Source organism: Vipera berus (assembly GCF_964194415.1).
Source record: "Vipera berus genome assembly, chromosome: Z".
In the NCBI taxonomy this organism is placed as follows: domain Eukaryota; kingdom Metazoa; phylum Chordata; class Lepidosauria; order Squamata; family Viperidae; genus Vipera; species Vipera berus.
Window position 1 is genome coordinate 26,953,767 of NC_138205.1, and position 21,662 is coordinate 26,975,428.

Genomic DNA, 21,662 nt, shown 5'->3' on the forward strand with positions numbered 1-21,662 from the left:
TTGATAAAAGCTACTGATAGGCAGATAGTATGCTCAAGACTTGATCAAACTGAAACACAAAGTGAGTGATTTGGTTAGTTTACCCTGAGCAGAGATTGGGTGAAGTTGTCTTCTGTGAGTTCCAGACTCATAAATAATGTCACCCCGTTCATGATGTGATTTGATTTTACTTTTTTTAAAACATCCAGATGGTGAAGACACTAGATGGAAATAGCCAGGTGATCTTACAGTATGTTTAGATGATTTGTAGATGGTATAGTATGACTATACTACTGGGAATTATAAAAAGGATATTGATTATCAAAGAATTAGCCTGATGAAAATGTAGCAAAAACACCTAGACTTATATGCCACTTAATAGTCTTTACAGCCCTCCCTAATTGTTTACAGAGGCAACATATTGCCCCCCCAACAATTTGGGTCATAATTTTATCAACTTTGGAAGGATAGATGGCTGAGTCAACCTTGAGCCATTCAGAATCAAACTTCTGGAGTGAGCAGTTAGTTAGCCTGCAATACTATACTCTAACCACTGCATCATCATGAATAAAATGTAGGATGAAAATGTAGCAGAAATCTACAACTAAGTTTGTACAAAGATAAATGGAACAAATTAGGGAAGTATTGATCCTGGATAATAAGGGTGATGTCCAGAAAATCAAATAAGATATAGAGTGATACCTCAGTACTCAATTGCTTTGAAACTCATTGACTTTGATACCCAGTGCATTTTGATGAGAAAATTTTGTTCCAGTACTTGTCATTGGTTTGGTAGTCAATGTGCAAGCTAGAACTTCTCAGTTCTACCCTTTCCAGCAGAAACAAAGGGTAACACAGTAGTCACATAGTAGCTTCTGTGGTCATTTTGTGTATTTTTGCACTTTTTTCTTTATCAGTCCAAGTAATGTAAAAATTTTATTTTATTTAATCTAAGTATTTATTAATTTTTAGGTTCATTTCTCATGTAAGGTAATGATATACAACCTATCTTTTTACATATTGCTTTAAAAATGTGCATTGTTTTTTGTTTGGGAATCTGATAAACTTATTTACATTATTCCTTATGGGAAAAATTTGTAGACATCATTTTTGGTGTTCATTGCACCTCCCAGAACCAATTAATGACGAGTACTGAGATACCACTGTATAATGAAATACACGTCTTAGTTATGGAAAATCCAGTAAGAAATTATTTTTAACCTCCTATACTAAAGAGCAAAATCAATTAAACCTGATTTCATAAATGCCGTAAATTCAATATTCACTCTTAGTGACCCTTTCTTGAAAAAGATAGAGGAACTATTTCAATACTGGCACTAGGACCACAGCATTTATTTAGTGAGGATTATTACTCAAAATGTTTACTCATGTATATTTCTAGTTAAAAAAACAAAAACAAAAAAAAAAAAACAAAAAAAACTGGAATGTTAACAGAAAATGGTTTTTTTTAAATTACCAAGACAGATCACATTAAGAATCCCTCTCTTTTTTACCCAACCTTCTAGGGTCTGGGAAAAAATAAATAAAACACCTACTGTATATAGTCAGGTTAACATATGAAATCTGAAATATTTCTTTTGCATCTTCCTTAAAGACATTTGAATCTCTGTGTTCCTCAGGCTATAAATTATGGGATTCATTAGTGGAGGTAAAGTTGTATACAAAACAGCAGAAAGAAAGTCCAGAGATGGTGAGGACAAAGCTTTTGGTTTCATGTATGAAAACATGACAGTAATAATAAACAAACAAAATACAGTCAAATGAGGAACACAAGTAGAGAAAACTTTGTACTGTCCCTGAGTAGACTGAATCTTGAAAACTGTTGAGAAGATACACCAATAAGAAATAGATACAAACAGGAAGCAAAATGAACCTATACTTAGTACCAAACCAAATGTAATTTTCTCATTTATTTCTGTATTGGTGCAAGATATTTTTAACAACTGAGGGATATCACAAAAATATTGCTTGATAATATTGGATGAGCAAAAATCTAAATGGAAGGTATTTGCAGCATGACCTGCTCCATTGATTACACCAAATACCAAAATAATTAATGTAATATCGAGACAAACTTTCCAATTCATGATTAGTTTGTATTGCAGGGGATGACATATTGCAACATAGCGATCATATGCCATGAGAGTAAGCAAGAAAATCTCTGAAGTAGCACAGGAGACCACAAGGAAAACCTGAGTGACACATCCAGCAAATGAGATCACATTGTTGTTCATCAAGGAATTGTCCATAGATTTAGGAACAGTGGTTGAAATGAAGCAGAAATCAATGGAGGAGAGAATAGCCAGAAAAAAATACATGGGGTTGTGAAGATTATTGCTCTGGGATACTGTTATGATAATGAGAATGTTACCCACCGTAGTTGCTAAATAAAGGGACAAAAACATCACAAATTGTAAAATCTGTAACTCTCGAGCAGTTGAAAATCCTTGGAGGATGAATTCAGCCACTAATGTTTGGTTTAACATTTGCTTTCAGAAAAATAACAAACAAACAAACAAACACACTGTAGAAACAAACAGTATTTCCAGCATCAGTGCTCCAGAGATGTATGGTCCACCTTGTCTTTGTTTCAGCACTACATAGATTTAGAGGTCTTCTAAGGTCTTCCATCCATCAGCATTAAGGGGCTGTTCTCCACTGCAGGAGCTGGCGTATAACTACCAGCCCTAAAAATATGCTGTTTACTTTTTAAATCACCATTCAGCAGTATAAATCCAGTTCACTGTAATAGCCAAAACCAGGAATGATGAATTCTTGATCCTTTTAAGATAGGTAACTTTATAAATTTGATAAAACAAACAAGGTAAAAGGTAAAGGTTCCCCCGCACATGCGTGCTAGTCGTTTCCAACTCTAGGGGCCGGTGCTCATCTCCGTTTCAAAGCCGAAGAGCCAGCGCTTGTCTGAAGACGTCTCCGTGGTCATGTGGCCGGCATGACTAGACGCCAAAGGCGCACGGAACGCTGTTACCTTCCCACCGTAGTGGTCCCTATTTTTCTACTTGCATTTTTACGTGCTTTCGAACTGCTAGGTTGGCAGAAGCTGGGACGAGTAACAGGTGCTCACTCTGTTACGCGGCACTCGGGATTCGACCCGCCAAACTGCCGACCTTCCGATCGACAAGCTCAGCGTCCTAACCCACTGAGCCACCGCGTCCCTTAAAACAAACAAAGAAAGAAATAAAAAATATAATCAGTCTACTTTTGCCACTGAGTTTCATACCGATAATGCTTCAGTTTGGGGAGATGCCAAAATACAAGATAGTGCATTGTTAGTTATCCCATGAATCTATTATATTGTGCCAGCTAAAAGTATTTAGTAACATGTATTAAATATACATTAATCCAAACAGATGTATCAACCAAATTTTAACTTGTCTCTCATTCCATTGTCTCCACATTGTTTCATATCTGTCAACATATCAGTATCAGTATAGATACAGCATCCATAGGCTATATCACATATTTTATTTTATTCTGTTCATCTTTTTTCATACACCAATATATAGACTCTCAAGTTCAAACAAAAAAACAAACAAATAAATACATTTTAATTTCTAAATATTGTAAATTATATTAAAATATTATTTTGATATTTATTATTAGCCTATGCCTTCCATACTTTCAGTATCTGGTTGGTTAACTACAGACTTATTTAGAACATGAGTCCTAGTGAAACCTTGAGAATCTTCAAAGGTCACAATATTAGGAAGCATTGTGACAAATAGGGAGCTCAACATGTACAAAAACCTCACGTTAATGGGAAATTCTACAGCAGGGCTATGTTCCAGCATTCCTCTTTTCCTGGTGCTGAAAAATCCTGAGGACTAAGTCAAAATAATCATTCATTCTTTAAAAAATAAAGTAGTGCAGTACTATCACACACCTCTTCTCTCTGCAGAGCAAACAGCTAATAGAATTATGCATTGATAGAATATACCGATATGTATTTGTAAGTTGACAAATTCGGAGTTTAAACAACTATTCCCTAGAGTTCTATATGTGTCTCAACAGAATTCCAAAGCAAGGTGTTAAACAAATCTTGAAATAAAGAAATTGAAAGGAAACTTATTTGCTTTATTCCTCTTTAGATATGAATGCTACTTCTACTTTGCATTAGGAAAATAGAACTGTTTCCCTTTGGGGCTGAAAATGTGCCTATTATTTCCATAGTATTAATATGCTTCTTCTTTTGCTGATCATTGGCCAAATAAATAACTTCCATCTCAAATGACTATTGAACCAGGGATCTACACATTTGGTGGAAACCTCTCCCCTCCAAAAAATAAATACCTGGAAAAATTGTGCACCTGATAGATAAATATGCACTGGAATTAAAATATTTCAGCCAAATACATTACAATTTATAAGACTTAATTTCTCTAGCTGAATCAGTATATACTTTCTTTTTCATGAGATTAACAGACAGTCAAATTAACCAATAAATTATGCAAAGAGTCAATCCAATTTCTAAGGTGGCATGGACAAGTTGTATTCCTTATCCTTTCAATTACAGAGAACAATTGCCTTATAGTGGCCTTACTCCATAGATTTATTTATTTGTTTGTTTGTTTTCCAGCTGTTTTTCAGGTAAATATATGTAGACCAAAATTGTAAGAGTATATTCAGGACTACTGGAAGAAAAGGTGTTTACTTGTTGCAAATATACAGTACAAAGGTTGAAAACAATGATATTACTTATTTATTTTTATCCCACTTTAGTTATTTTTATAAATAATTCAAAACACCAAAAATCTCTAATACTTCTTCCTCTTCCCACTTTCCGCACAATAACAACACTGTGAGGGGGGTTGGGCTAAGAGCAAGTGACTCACCCAAAGTCACCAGCCAGTTTTCATACCTAAGGTGAGACTAGAATTCACTGTTTCCTAGTTTCCAACCTGGTGCTCTAATGACTATACCAATCTGACTCTCTGGAATAGTTAGTAAACCTGAAATTTCCCTCTCACTTTAAATCCTTCTTCCTAGAAGCCTTTAGAATGAGAGATTGATAGAGTTATAGTGAGTTAGAAAGTATATAAATTGAAAAATACTACGTGGGTCTCATCCTGACTCTTTATCCTACTGATTTTGTTACCTGATAGAGATGCTGCATGGTGCTATATAATGGTAGCCAAAATGGTAATTCATTACTGAAGAAACAAAATATATCACAAATGCCAATAAATGCAAGAAAGCATTAATACCCCTGTATTTAAATATAGAAAACTATAGTTATTTACCCTCAATAGAGTCATATGATTAAGGGTTCCTTTTATGACTCTTTTAAGAATCATCCTCCAAAATCTTTCAGTGTAGAGGAGGGTTTCCAAATATCCTTATTTCTCAAGTTGTTAATTATAAGATTCAAACATGGTAAAGAACTGCAGAAAAAAATTCCATGCTACATTTTAGCAGGGATTTTTTTGTTTTCTTCTGTTTTAGTTATGAAAAAAGGATATCACAGCAGAGCAGAGCAGAGCAGAGCAGAGCAGAGAAGAGAAGAGAAGAGAAGAGAAGAGAAGAGAAGAGAAGAGAAGAGAAGAGAAGAGAAGAGGTTTATTTGGCCAAGTGTGATTAGACACACAAGGAATTTGTCTGTGATGCAGAAACTCAGTGTACATGAAAAACAACAGAGTAAAGATAATCATAATAATGGTAAAAAAAGTCTGCTAAGTGTAGAGTTCAGGTTGAGAAAAAAAATCTGTTTGTTCAGCTAAGAGAATGTTCACCACAGTGAAGAAAGTGTAGCCATAATGTACCAAGAAGAAAATAAATCAAAATAAATTTACAAGACCTTTTTATGATCTTTTGAAATAATGCAAAACACCCATTCTCTTTTTTATAAAAAAAATATTGGGTCCAGAATAATTCATATTGAAAGCAAAAAACTTGAATTTTTAATCTTAAATAGTAATACATTGAGGGAAAGAAAGGATAGGAAAGTATCAGGTAATATTTTTTTTCTGAGAAAGTATATTAAGGAGCATATCTAAGAAGCTCCTTAAAAGTTTAGTAAAAGATGATTTGCAGTTTTCCAAGAAGTTCCTTTAGTGTGTAAACTATTTTACAAGTACATTTTTTTGTTAATAGTAAAAATTAAAGTTAAAAATCTAATAAAAAGTTTTGTAGATGTGGAGACGAGGTGTTAAATAGTTTGTGTTAAACGTTTATATTTTAACCCTTGGGGACAGGGGAGAAAAGCTTTGCCACTTAAATCAGTAGTACTAAATGAAACTTTCCTGATAAATTTTGTATGATGTCAATGAAACATTGTCTTAATAGAAATCTAAGCAGCATATGGAATCCCAGGATTTTGCTATAGGGGCCTTTAGAATTAGTGAGATTTTGATTCTCTGAAGCACTTTTCTATCCAGAAAACTCTTCCCAAGTCCCGAGAACCCCTTTGAATGAATTAGGACAGATCTTAATAGCTTAGAAAGAAGGAGTATTGGAAGACCCTAAATTGTTTGTAATATATATACACAACCAATTATTTATTACAAGGATGGACCATAAAGTTATCTTCTAAAAGTTGTTCTAATCTTCTGGAAAAAAACAAATAAACAGTTAACTTCCAGAATGACACTATGGTCATCTGAAAAACACTATTAAAATATTCTGAGATTAATAAACAATTTTGCTTTTTTACAATCAATTCCCTTGTTGAATCTAAATGTTGCCATCAAAAATTTATCATTCTAAAATCGCCATCACTGATATCCCTGTTTTAGACCTCTTGTGTATGAACTTATCTGTAATTTGGCAAGCATGGGATTTTAACTACAATGGTTTCTCAGATAGTTATCAGATTTTTGGTTTTAAATAATATAGTTTGTATCTTTCCCTTCACTCAGCTTCAGAACAAGGTCATTTGGAGAACTTTATAATTACACCAAAGCTGCCTTTTGCAAGTGAAGAATATCAGACAAAAACCATTTAAAATTAATGGACCATCCAAGCTGTACTTGAAATTCAAGTTGCTTTAATTTTTAATTTCCAATTCTAAAAAGATAAGAGAGAAAGTGAGCAGTGAAGTGGGGTGGAGAAAGGAGATAGGCCAATATTTTACATATTGGATTTTAGAACTGTCTGTCAACAAATACATTTCAAATCTCTAGTCTCCACACAGTAGCTGATGTGCCCTGATATAAAATAATAAGTTCCTTGCATAACCCTTCTAAGAATGTTTGCAATCATTGTAGGAAATGTTTTAATCTAGTGGATATTTTCCACACAGATTTTTGTATATTCTTATTCCTTAAACTGTAAATGATGGGATTTAGAACCGGTGGCAAAAGTGTATACAGGCATGCAGAAACCACATCCATAACTGGGGTAGAAATATTTTTTGGAATCATATATGAAAATACAGCAGTGGTAACAAATAAGAAAAACACAGTCAGATGAGGAATGCAGGTTGAGAAAGTTTTGATTCTTGCATGAACTGATGTTATCTTTTGCACTGTTGAAAAGATATACCCATAAGAAGCAAACAGGACTCCACCACAAAATGTGATTAAAATGACCCCAAGGATGAGAATGAGAAATGTGTGAACATTTGAGTCGGTGCAAGACATTTTTTGCAACAGAGGCATATCGCAGAAAAATTCTCTAATTTTATTGGATCCACAAAAGTCCACTCTGAAAGTTAGAATGGTTTCTAATGCTGCGTGAATCAGGCTGCTTATCCAGGCAGCAGCTGCCATCTGAATGCAGGCACCCCAGTTCATGATCATACTGTATTGCAGAGGGTGGCAGATGGCTACATAACGGTCATAGGCCATGGCAGTGAGCAAAAAAAGTTCACCACTAGCATAAGTAACAATAAAAAATAGCTGTGCAGCACATTCAGCAACTGTTACTATTCTGTTTTTTGTAATTGAAATAGCTATGGATTTAGGAACTGTAGTAGAAATATAGCAGAGATCTAAAAATGACAGGTGGACCAAAAAGAAATACATAGGATTGTGAAGATAATGGTCTAGGGTGACAGCCATTATGATCAGAAGATTTCCCGCTAGAGCTGTTAAATATATAAACAGAAACATCACCAAATGCAAAATCTGTGTTTCATGATCATCTGCAAATCCCATTAAAAGGAACTCTGTCACAATGGATCGGTTGCCCATTTCATTTATTCCAAATGTTCTGCAAAGAGTAGATTACAGAATGGTCAATGATTTCTTACAGGAAAGGATATACATTTAGAGAAAAAATACTTTTTTCCAGAATTAATAATATCATCATCTGAGAACCTTAGTTGAAATATTCTCTGAGATTAATAAATGATAAATTATTTTGCCATCAACTCTCTTGAATTAAATTGTAATCTCATCAAACTTACTTCAACTCTTTTGGAAACAGTGGGTGAAAAATAGCCTGTTAATTCAGGATACACATGTGGGGCCAATAATATTATTATACAGATTTATTAATATTTTTTTAACATTTGGGAGTCTTTGAACATCAGTAAATATTGGTCTATGTTAACTCTTATTTATCTTACCCATTCCAAATTTTGTTCCACTATTAAATAGTGAAATTACTTTCAGCATCAATATATTATTGAGGATGATATTTATATGCATTCTTCAAATTGGCATGCATGCAGATATTCCTAGGATTACAGTGATATAAGCTTAAGACATCACCATACAGAACCTAATTTATGTTATCGCATCCCATATTGAGACACATGGATAAATGGGCATTGTTTCAGTTGTGATATACAACCACATGTATATTTCCTATATGTATAATAATAGATTAAAAAATCTCTATTCTCTCTCTCCTCTTAATCCATTCTTCCCCATTCTTTCACCCAGCCATTCAAGAAATAAATTACTAGGAAAAATCCTAAACTGTTTAAAGCAGTAGAGTTTTCCTACTGAAAGGAATTATAAATTAAATATTGGCAAAGTGTACTGGAGATTTCATAATGAAAAATGTAAAAGTCCTATGTCTGTTGTAAAAAAAAATCTCCTAGCTAAAATAGAAAAAAGTAACAATAGCAGATTTTCTGCTGATCTTTTCCATACATATAACATCCTTATGTAAACTGTATGAAAATATACTAAGCAACTTGTCAACAAAATTCTCAGATTTAAAAGGATAGTAAGTTTTTCCACACTACATGAGAATACATCCCATTGAACACACATCATGAATAGAATGATTTTGTAAATTAAAAACACCATTCCTATCAGAATATCATGAAAGCCTTGCATGAATCTCTTGCTTTACCTATAATATCTGACATAAATATCAAAAGATGCAGGCATTAACCTATGCTTAACAAAATAGGCACGATAAAGTATTTTTGTTTTACTAAAACCCATTGATCCTTGCATAAATATCTGCCAAAATTTCAGTCATGAACTGTGCACTTAATTAATTTATTTTCATAAAAAGATTTGCACAGAAGCTTTTATTAGAATTTTAAACATAAACATACATTATTTTAATTTTAAAATATCTAACTCAGTATCACTACTTCCTTACATAGTTACCATATTAAATTTAGAAATGAAACCCAGAAGTTTAAATTTGTACTGAATGTGATTTAGAAAACTGCTCACCTCTAGCTGAAATCAGGGCTGTTAGAATTTGAGGATCTATACCTGAGTCTGTTTTATTTTATTTATTTATTTTTGCCCAAATACACACAGGAAAGAGTAGAATAAACCACCTCTTTTCCCAAGAGTGTTTCATGGAGTTTCATGGAATTAAATTGTACTTAACTTTTATTTAAGTTTAAGCAGCAAGCAACCTGTTGGTGAGGTTTGTCTATGACAAAATATGCTAAGCCTTAGAAGATCTCCAAATACAGTTTGAATCCATTCCTTAAATGCCATGTCTCCAAACTTTTATTTCATTAAATTGTGCTTTAGAGAAGAGACAGTGGCAAAAAAAAGAAAAGAAAAGAAAAAAGAATGATCCATTCAGAGATACAAACTCCATCCAATTTTGTCCCAGAACCTGCTCATCATTGCCAGGATTGGTTAACTTCTTATCCTTCTACAGTAGGTATTGACATTCATCTTTCTTAAAATGCTTTTTAATGCAGATTTTTGGCCCAACAGGTCTATTTCTCATTTGCTTAAAAATAAATCAATAAATAAATTTCATTTTCTTTGTGTATTCACCCGAGGAACTAACAAATATATTTATCTTCTCAATAAAGCTGAGCAATCTACTATCCTTCCCGCAAACGCCCACACTGTTTGCTTACTGTTACCAGCTATGAATAATTATTCTTCAGTTCTCTTGTTATTTGTTTCTTACTGACCTTTCTCCTGCTCTAGATGTAAGGCAGAAGAGGGGTGTGTGTGTGTTTATGTTTATCAGAACTTTGTTGCCATTTTGAGGGTCTTTCTTACCAAGATTTTCCCCCCAAGAAACTAGAGTCAGAAGCAGAGTTGTTTTTGTTCTTCTTTTTGTTCTTCTTAGTTTATTTATTATGATTTTGTCTCTTTGTTTATTACAACTTCTAAACTTCTAGTGAACTTCCAAAAGAACATAATATGTAAGCATCCCAAGGTAGTAAAGTAGAGTCAGTTAAAAAGAGCCTTGGTGGGGCAGTGGGTTAATGCCTCCTTAAGTAACACCAGCTGCCTGCAATTAGTGCAGGTTCGCGTCCCACCAGGCTCAAGGTTGACTCAGCCTTCCATCCTTCCGAGGTAGGTAAAATGAGGACCCAGATTGTTGGGGGCAATAAGCTGACTTTGTAATAATGCCGCTGGGGGGGGGGGCGAAAGCCCTAATAAGCAGGCATATACATAGAATGAAGGCTATTGCTGAGCACATTGATTTGTGCTTTAAATTGTAAGCTGCCCTGAGTCTTCGGAGAATGGCGGGATATAAATGGGATTAAAATAAAAAAATAAAAAAATAAAAATGTACAGATAACAGAGAAATTCGTGGAAATAAACATATGTATTATTCATCATAGGCTTTCAGTCTTTTTGTATGTATTGTTGTATGTACATATTGGTTATATTTCCATTGGTTATATGAATAAAAAATTAACTGTCATAAGGGATACATATAGAGCATTCTTAGTTTTTCCCATATGTTCTCTTTACTAACTGCTCCCTAATGTTCAGTTCAGGCTTCATTAAAATAATGTAACATTTAGGAAAAAATATACATCCCAATAAGCTAGCACTTGAAGTTAAAATTGAGAAGATTTCTACAGCTACCATATATTTGCCTTTGGTACTTATGTAAGTAGGAACAAATGAAATCCAGACAATGCAAAAGATGAGCATACTGAAAGTAATAAACTTAGCTTCATTGAAACAATCTGGTAACTTTCTGGCTATAAAAGCTACAGTAAAACTTATAAAGGATAAGAAGCCCAAATAGCCCATGACAATGTAGAACATAGCAATGGACCCTTCGTTACATTTTAATATGATATTTTTGGCTAAAGATTGAGTATCAATATCTGGAAATGGAGGAGAGCTTGTTAACCAAATTACACAAATCACTCCCTGATTCAGATTACAGCAAAGAACAATAAATGTGGCCAGCCTTTTCCCCACCCATTTCCTCATTCTGGATCCTGGCTTGGTGACCATGAATGCTATAATTACAGTAGCGGTTTTTGCCAATACACAAGAAATGGCTATAGAGAAGATTATACCAAAAGCAGGTTGCTGGAGAAGACAGGTCATCTTTCTGGGTCGTCCAATAAAAAGCAAAGGACAGAGAAAACAAAACAGGAGAGAAATCAAAAGAATGTAGCTGATGACCAAATTGTTGGCTTTGACAATGGGAGTGTCTTTTTTCTTAATAAAAATTCCTAGCACAAGGACTGTGATCAAGGTAAAAAATCCTGCAGCTGAAGTTAAACTTATTCCTAATGGATCTTTGTAGGACAGAAAGGTTGCAATTTTGGGGGTGCATTGATCTTGGTTCTTGCCAGGATATTGATCTTCTTGGCATCTGAAACATTTTTCTGCATCTTCAAGAACAGATTTGCAATAATTAATGTGTGAACACGAGGGAATTTTTGTCAACTTCAAGAGTAGATTTTATTTAGTGTTGTAAGGAAATTTGATTTACTGTTGTAAGGAAATTTATGCATTTCCTTATGAACTAATTACTTCAAAAATGCATATTAATAGATATCAAGCTATGTGGAGATTACCAAGTTTGGATCTTTGGAATGCCCTGAGTTTCCACTTTGTAGAATTAGTATTAATAAATAAAGGAATGTTGTAAACAAACACTGTTATATTTGCTAACAACAACCAGAACTTCATATTGGAGAGACTCAAACAAATTAGCTCTCCTTTAATCTTCTGAAGATATCCAGCTATTTCTAAATGTACTTGTTCTAAGTAATAAAGTAAAGTATACTTCTTGCATCATCAACCAACTCAGGCAAGTGCATTAATAGAGTAATTTACATCTCACATAGCTGAATATACAAATGTTTCTCCAATTGAGCAACTTTGTGCTGAGCAACCACAATTTTAATCTGAGCAAATGAATGAAAATGATTGAGAACTCTTAGATAGATAAAGCAATGGTCATTTTACTAAAATTTGTGGCTATTCATTGTAAATGTATTTTATGGTTATATGTATAACTCTTCACTAGACTTCCAAGTCATGGTTGTCCCACAGGTACTTTTTCAAGAGGAACTAGGTGTTCTTGTTTTTCTTTGAAGATGTTTTTCTTCTCCTCCAAGAAGATTCTTCAGCTCTGACTGGATGATGGGAAATGGAAGGAATTATATTCCTTGCAGAAATCTTGTCATTTGTATTCTTTTAGAGAGTTGTTGAGGCCACTTGGAGGTTTATCCGTGTCCACAGGGTCACCTGAATAGTGCAAATGTGGGTGGAGCCTTCTTGGAACTGCTGAAAGGACTGTGTTGTAGACAGAAGTTAGATAATTTATCCCTCTCCCTTTGTTGAGAGAGGGCTGTTCAGTTTTGACAAAGTGGCCTCTTTGACCCTTCTGTCAAACCAGCAGTCCTCTCTGTCTAAATTGTGGACTTTGCTGTCTTCAAAAGATTGGTCTTTGTCTTTTAAATGCAGATGGATTGTTCTGCAAAGAATATAAATACTTCCATTCCCCACCATCCAGTCAGAGCTGAAGAAGCTTCTTGGATGAGAAGCAAAACATCTTCAAAGAAAAACAAGAAAGTCCAGTTGTCTTTTGAAGAAAAAAAAACACTTTTGGGTCGTCACTAGACTATTCCATGTATGTCTTAAAAGGCATTCAGAAACTACAATTGGTCCATAATTTATGTCATGTATTAGAGATTGTCATCGGCAAAGTGCATGTAAGTATGACTCCTCAATCACTGTCCCCATCCTCTGAATAGAAAGACCTTCCCTATTTCTTTTCAGAAAGAGCCCTGGTGGCACAGTGGTAAGAATGCAATATTGCAGACTAACTATGCCCACAGTCTGGAGTTCAATCCTGATGGGTTTCAGATTAATTTAGCTTTCCAGCCTTCAACGGTCAAACCCAGATTGTTCAGGGTAATATGTTGATTCTGCAAACTGCTTAGAAAGTGTTGTAAACCACTATGAAACAATATATAGGTCTAGATAATAATTGCTGCTCAGTTGATTTTTGTGGCCTATTAGATGACAGAGATAATATATAGAGATAGATGGACAGATAATACATACATAGATAGAAGATAGATAGATAGATGATAGATAGATGATAGATAGATAGATAGATAGATAGATAGATAGATAGATAGATAGATAGATAGATAGATAGATAGATAGATAGATAGATAATAGTTGATAGATGATAGATGATAGATAATAGATGATAGACAGACAGACAGATAGACAAACAGACACACAGACACATAGACAGATTGACAGATAGATATGTACAAGAATGAATGTGTGTGTACTATATCACCAACCATTTTGGTTTGCAACCATCCCCTCAGGACATGGAATACAGTCATAACAGCAAAATTTATTTCCTTCCTTCTTTTGTTTCTGATAACCAGGATTGCAGGAGTGACTGCAAAATGATGTTGGCTTTGTCTGTTAATAAGCACAAGTTGGGGAAAATAAGAGTAGAAGATATTAAAAATAAAAAGTAATTAGCAGCTGAACTATTCATATGAAATATTAAAATCTAACACGTTATATTTTGAAATTAACATTAATTTAAAATTAATAAGTAATAATAAATTAATAATAGATCATGCAAATTCCAATTGTTATATTGAAATTAACAATTGGAATTTTCACAATCTAATATAACAATTGGAATTTGCACAATCTATTGTCGATTATGGATAACTTCAGATTGTGCCACAAATGTTATTTATTTAGACCATTGCTTTATATAAGAGTACTAGGTATGGCTATTATAGCAAATAATTTATTGAGATCCCAAAATCATTGCCTAAAATTCCATAAATGTCATTTCTTTGACATAACAATGATGAAATGTTTATATCTTTTGTAAAATAATTAGCTCTTTAAACTCTTTTCTTAAAAACAAAAAATCTGAATTAATGTGAAACTTTAAATATATTATCAGATTTGTTTGTTCAATATAAGATCAGATTTTGCATTTTCTGATATTCATCTACTGAATAAAATAGCCCCAAAAGATATTAAAAGACCACACCTGGTTAATATTTCTATGCCACACAATCAAGGTTTCATTAATAACAAATTCTTCTTCTGCTAGGACATTGTGCAGGACCTTTCCAATTTTCACTCTATGCAGTGAATTATTTGGGAATATTACCAAATTGGTGATGTCAAATCCAGCTCTGATTTCTCTATTTATATTAAAGGAAATTGTTTCTCCAACAGAGTTGTTAAATACAATATTATCAAGTAATTGGTAAAGCTAGTTGCAAAAAGGTAAAAAAATAAAATGAAATAAATAAATAACTTATTTTTATCTTTATCAATAAGACATATGTAGCTGTATATTTGTAAGCTGAAGATCTAATGAACATTAAAGATAGGGAATTTTTCACCACATAGATTTGTTGAACTAAAATTCCTAGCAGTCCAAGAAGAAAGGAGTTGTAGATAAGTGACATTAGTTATACATTTTGCAAAACTTTGATACTCTTCAGAGTTCAAAACTGCATTTAAAGGAATAAATGTTTACACCTATATTTTAAATTATATTTTTATATTTATGTATAAAATATAGACATATTTTAAAACAAATGGTCTAAATTTCCTCATTTCTTTGTGCCTCTGAGTCAATGTTTACTCCTGATCCCTGCAGTTTTCTTGGCCAGATTTCAATTGTTTGCCATTGCTTCCTTCCTAGCACTGATATAAAGTGACTGGCCCAAGTTAACCCAGCTGGCTTTGTACTCACAGCCTCCTACTTTCTAGACTGGTATTGCAACCACTACATCAAACTTGCTGTATTTTTCACACAATTATTTGAAAGCAGCAATAGCAGCAGATACGAATTTCAAATACAACCGCAGTGATCTGAGAACACTGAATAGTTTTATTCACATTTTAATTTTGTTGTAGTAAAATGTAAATTATTTGTTATAGAAACAACTTTTACAAACATTTATTTGCAAACAGATTTATGTAACTTTTCATGTTTCTTCAAATCAAAACTGAATTGAATTGTGGGGGTGTTTCAATTTTACACACCAATTTTAAAATATTTATTTCAATATATGAATACGGTGTGGAGAACTATATCATTGGTTCTGCATTCTGTAAGAGACAATTTGATATTATTCTACAGTATACTGACATGTTCATGGACATGAAGTTATTTATCCTGTAGTTGTTACCTGCCAAGGCCAGAGATCCTGATATCCTCTACTCTCCATTATTATTTTATGGTTGGTTCTAGATGCATACATTGCATTTAAGGTATTGACTACAGCATAGACAGCATTGTAGATACTGTAGCTGTGTCCAGACACAAACAGTTCAAATAGAGACCCAGGAAGATCCTGCAGCCTCTCCTCCCCAGTACACATTCCACTCAATTCCATTGGCTCCTGAGCTTTTGAAAACTCACAGTTGAAGGCTTGCTCACAAAATTCCTTGAACAGAGCATTTCCCCACATCTTACAAGGCTTTAGTTTCTGAAGAAATTTTTTAAAGTTTTGGAGCTCTTGTGAGTGTATTGATAAAGAAATCACAGTTTGGAACACTTGCAGAACTGTTTTGCTTTGGAGGCTTGATAATGCAAAATCAATTTGAGATGTCATAATCCACACTTTTCTTAATGATATATTTTCTTCCTGCAAAAAACCTACTACGAGAACCAACCATGACATTATTATGGTTTCACCATAGACAATATATGTACTGGCTGTGCCATGTGTTAAGAGCTGGTAAATAGTTGAGACCATATTGTTCATTTGGTCTTCAGTATGCCAAGAGGCTTGTTTGGGGATTCTCTTTGTGAAGGCTGAGCATATACTGTTCTGGTAAAATAATTGTTCTATCATGTGTAAGAAATATTCACCACTATCATCATCCACAGCAAAAATCCCAATCCAGGTCCATCCAAAATATTGTAATAGTTGAATAATTCCAAGATACTGGTGAACTTCATTGGGTACCATGCAATAAAATGATGGTGGCTCCATTGTATCACTATTCCTTGTGGCAACAGACCCATAAGTAAACTATATAAAAAAGTAAATTTATTTAGATATGAGTAAAAATGAACATGTGTTGAATTTCTTTTGTGTCAGTTTGTAAAACATATTTTTGCAAATTCAGGAAAAAACTAAAAACCATTATTCTTCTAGTTTAATGTTAAACTATGGACATCTAATATATTTGACTCACTTTCCCCCCAAAAGTTAATAAAAAGAAAAAAAATGAATGTCACACTAGCACAAAGCATTTCAGATGAAGATAAAAAATAAACCCCAATCCAACATTAGTTGGATAAATCTGAGCCTAGTTTAACAGCACAAATAACATAATCTCTGAGAAATAATGATTGAAAATATCAGATCCATTTTTGTCTTGTCTTCCCTCATCTGAAGTCATTAATCCCTGCAATGTATTCCTTAATCAAGTTGACCCTTCAAATTATGGCCATACAAACCACAGTAACAAACAACTTGATTTGCAAACAAAACACACTATTTGTATTTCTATATAATGATTCCTACCTGTGGAATTTTATAGATACCTGTAATCTTTGATATATGGAAAGAAACATCAGCACCAAGGCTCCCAATGACAGCTAGTAGTTCTTTCTGGCCATCACATTTGTAGTTTGGGAAAAATCTGTTTAATTTGAAAAGGAGGTCGAGAGTGGTCCGATAAGTCAACCTCATATTGTAATAGCTGTCATAGATGTGAAACCCAAATGTGACATTTGGCAAGAGTTTTGAGTTCTCATTGATCTCCTTAACAGCAAATGCCAAGGCAAGGATGTGTTGATATAACTTTGGTACAACTCTGAAAGTAAAGCGTTGATGTTCAGTTGCATAGGAAAAAAGCCCTTACAATCCATGCACTACATCTACTCCATCTTTAAGTGAAGCAAATTCATTTTAAAGCATCATATATTACCATTGTTACAGGGAAGGAGGGAAGGAATGTTTAAGAAAAAGAAGAAATACAGGGTAAAGGCAAAAAAAAAAATCCCCTACACTGAGCAGAACAAAGCCTAGGAGATACAAACTTGTAATAAACAGTGGAAAAAGTAATTTAAGAATTGTGCATCTGTACAGGAAACCTTATAAAGCCTTATAAAGTCTAAATATTGGTCTGACTAAGCCCTTACAGTGATACTATGTCATTTTGCAAGTCTGCATCCACATAGGGAAGTTAATGTTTCTTATTTTTACTTACTTTTGTTTTCTCCTAAGAAGCGGCTAAACACACACACAGGAATAACATTCTGATAATTAATTCCAAAATATATATAGATATCCTACTATTCCTACCTAAAAAGTGTTAATTTGAGCAAAGCTTCTCATTCAAGCTGGAACTTGCCTCTAAGATATAAAATATAAACTTCCTTTCTTCTTCCCTCCTACCTTCCCTCCACCCAACATCATATTATTATTGTAAGAAAAGGAGTATTAGGGATACTCCTCAAAGAAAGAGGTTGAGCTACAGGGAAACTCATTGGAGACAGCTGGAATATATGTCTCATAAATAATCTAAAGAAAGTTTCTACAAAGATCATTGTTATGTTCTTACTGCTTAGGTTGGAAGCATGATATTTGAATGTTCATTTTTAAGCCATTCTTTATATAATTCAATAGATGCCATACTCTTATACAAATCTATTTCCACATCATGTACATTTAAATATAACATGACATTCCTTTTATTATCAAAGAAGAATTTCAGCATACTGTGAAAAGAAAAGAAAAAGGTAAAAATTTCACAAAGAAACGGAGTCATCTATGTATGTATATATATGGAGGGAGGAGAGATAGAAAGAGACAGAGACAGACATTCTATGTTTGTCATTATTTACTTACATCTGGATGGCAATCTCATCAAGAGAAGGATGTTTCTTATAGGAAATCTCTGGAGATGAAATATAAATTAACTGAGAACCAATTCCACCAATGAGAAAGTTACCTGGTTGATACCACTCATGTGGAATGTGGATGGCTTTACTTATTAGACACTTTCTGGTATTTAATTTACATGCCAATGGAGGCAATATGGACAGAAATAACAATGGTCCAAACATCTGGATAGCAAAATGTTTGTATGGGTATAGTCTCTCTTATGTTCCTCTATCAAATGTAGCTGATAACAGACTTTGGAAGGAGCATTGTCTCCTTTGTATTGATTACTTTAGCTTTACTATGTAATAGAAACATGATGCCTACAATACAACCTATTGTTTCCATCTATCACCCCCATGGTAATGTATTGTGGATCTGTGAATATATACCCAGAGATGCTTATTTCTAGATTTAACTTCTGAACACTGATTATCCTTATTAAGATAATTGCTTCTCCCTTATTGGGATTTTCCTAGTATTATTGCTAGCAAATATTAAGATATTTTTTTCTTTGAAGTTCTGTTTATCAGCTTTATGCTGCAAGCCTCTATCATAGCTCTCCCAACAAAGAATCCAATATAATCCAACTCAAAGAAATCTCAAAGGTGTCTATTGCAAACCAACATAATGAAGAAGATGGTGATAGCCATAATAAATTATAATTATACTTGTTGATAAGAAAAAAAAATCCAGATAGTGGATAAGGCAGAACCTGGGTACAACAGAATAGAAGAGACAGAAGAGAGAACATAACAAAATACAAAGACTTGCAAATAGAAATAGAATTGCTGTGGCACTTACTATGTGCTGTCCACCCACTGCAAAACATTTATTTATTTATTTATTTATTTATTTATTTATTTATTTATTTATTTATTTATTTATTTATTTATTTATTTATTTATTTATTTATTTATCTATCTATCTATCTATCTATCTATCTATCTATCTATCTATCTATTTAACTATATTTCATCATTTACAAAGAAAAGACATTGCAAATGGAAAGAAAGCAGAGCAGCATTCATTTATTTATGTAAAGTCAAATATTGGTAACAAGAACATCATTGAATTTACCATGGGCCATCTTCTGGACCAGTTTCCTCTACAAATCTTCTACAATCCCCACTCAGCTACATAATTAGGGGTTTCTTCTATATCGTTATTAAGAATGTTCACATTCAATCCATAAATTCTTTTAATTTCTTCGATATTTTCCACACAGTTCTTTGAATATCCTTATTCCTCAAACTATAAATTATGGGATTAAAAACAGGTGGCAAAATTGTATATAAAATTCCAGAGATTAAGTCCACATTGGGAGAAGAAAGTGACTTTGGTCTCAGAAATGAGAAAACAGCTGTGATAATAAACAAGGCAAAAACAGTGAGGTGGGGAATGCAAGTTGAAAAAGCTTTGTGTCTTCCTTGAACTGATGGAATTTTCAACACGGAAGAGAAAATATAACAATAAGATGTCAAAATGAATGAAAAGCAAAATGAATTCACACTGACTCCAATCAGAAAAATTAGAATTTGATGAACTTTTGAATCAGTACAAGCTATCTTTTGTAACTGAGGCATATTACAGAAAAACTGCCCAATCTTATTGAATCCACAAAAATTCACCTGAAAAGTCAAACTGGTTTCTAACACTGCATGGATCAGGGTGGATATCCATGCTATAACTGCCATTTGGATACAGGCATTCCAGTTCATAATCAATCTGTACTGCAAAGGATGGCAGATGGCAACATACCGGTCATAAGCCATGATAGTGAGCAAGAAAATCTCTGCCCCAACAAATGTAATAACTAAAAAGACCTGTGCAACACATCCAGCATAAGGAATCATTTTGTTGTTTGTAACTGAAACGGCTATTGTTTTGGGAACTGTAGTAGAAATGTAGCAAACATCTACAAATGATAGATTGACCAGAAAGAAGTACATGGGTGTGTGAAGATGTTGATTGAGGACCACAGCTGAGATGATGAAAAAATTCCCCACTACTGCTGTTAAATAAACAAAGAGAAACATAAAAAAATAGAAAAGTTGTATATCATGGTCATCTGAAAACCCCATTAGGAGGAAATCTGTCATAATGGATTTGTTGCCCATTACACCTATTTCAGTATATCTGTAAAGGATGGGTTAGAAATAATTATTACAGCATAACAATATTATCAATTAATTGATAGTTTGCATTAATATCTTCATGTGAATATTAATTATACATATTGTCTTGTAACAAATAATTTGTTACTTGTTCTACCTGATTAAAGGTTGTAGTATGTTTACATTTAATTATTTTCCTTTTCCAGGTGTTCTTCCACAATTACATCAAACCCTAGCTTCATCTTCAGCATCATACACTGCTGGGTTATCTCTCTCCCTTTTTGAAAAATCCCTTTTGTTATGAAATGATTTTCAAATGATCAATTCATATGATGAACAAAAAACTCTGACTGTTGCTCTTAAATATGAGTAATTTATGCATCCCTCTGTTCATCTATACTGCATTCTCATCCCTCCATTCAACCATAAAATAAAGTCTTACTAGGAATACCTTTTGTGTGTGTGTAAAACTTAACAAACTCTAAGGTGTACATTCTTTCACACCAATGTATTTTCTATGCTCCTGAGTTGCTGCACATCTAAATTTCTTTTTTTAAAGTAAACTGTTATCATATTTTAAATGAAAATATAATTTAGCAAAAGTAATTTGCAGACTTGTAAAAGAAGGACTTGTGTTTGAATATATTCTCTATGCTTTCAAACTGCTACATTATTACTGGTCTTCTGTCATACAATTCCCTCTTTTCCTTGTTAGAAAAATCTAAAACTTTAAATCTGTCCTGTCTGTCATTTATAAAATTGCTTACCTCAGCCTGCAGTCAACACTTTTAGAAAATGAGATGTTTATGTACCTCTGGTTTGTTTTTATATATTTTATATTTTTAAAAAGCAGCAGGAATCAAGTCTATTCCCTGAAGTGTTTTATGAGTTGCATCATAAAATTGTCCTTTAAAGATGGCTGTTTTCTAAATTAAACAGTAAGCAGTTCTTAAGCTGAGAACCTTTTAGTGAACCCTCATTTTTATTTTTATTTTTTATTTTTTGTATCTCTAACAAAAGAAATATGATGTCAG

The 21,662-nt window shown here is 33.3% G+C and overlaps 4 protein-coding genes across 4 annotated transcripts; all 4 read right to left on the reverse strand.

The window, feature by feature from the left end:
* Positions 1-1,544: 1,544 nt before the first annotated feature.
* On the reverse strand, positions 1,545-2,486 carry LOC308678881 (olfactory receptor 14A16-like; the record flags this gene model as incomplete). The annotated part of the gene is made up of 1 exon (XM_081346112.1): positions 1,545-2,486. One exon carries the CDS (start codon positions 2,484-2,486, stop codon positions 1,545-1,547), a length of 942 nt encoding a protein of 313 aa, XP_081202238.1.
* A 4,728-nt stretch (positions 2,487-7,214) lies between these two features.
* Positions 7,215-8,150, reverse strand: LOC308678882 (olfactory receptor 14A16-like; the record flags this gene model as incomplete). Its single annotated transcript, XM_081346113.1, has 1 exon — positions 7,215-8,150. One exon carries the CDS (start codon positions 8,148-8,150, stop codon positions 7,215-7,217), a length of 936 nt encoding a protein of 311 aa, XP_081202239.1.
* A 2,928-nt stretch (positions 8,151-11,078) lies between these two features.
* On the reverse strand, positions 11,079-19,601 carry LOC308678883 (vomeronasal type-2 receptor 26-like; the record flags this gene model as incomplete). The annotated part of the gene is made up of 6 exons (XM_081346114.1): positions 11,079-12,044; positions 14,647-14,874; positions 15,803-16,651; positions 17,150-17,441; positions 18,479-18,527; positions 19,592-19,601. 6 exons carry the CDS (start codon positions 19,599-19,601, stop codon positions 11,079-11,081), a joined length of 2,394 nt encoding a protein of 797 aa, XP_081202240.1.
* A 94-nt stretch (positions 19,602-19,695) lies between these two features.
* On the reverse strand, positions 19,696-20,631 carry LOC308678884 (olfactory receptor 14A16-like; the record flags this gene model as incomplete). Its single annotated transcript, XM_081346115.1, has 1 exon — positions 19,696-20,631. The coding sequence occupies one exon, from the start codon at positions 20,629-20,631 to the stop codon at positions 19,696-19,698; it is 936 nt and encodes a 311-aa protein (XP_081202241.1).
* Between the last annotated feature and the right edge of the window lie 1,031 nt (positions 20,632-21,662).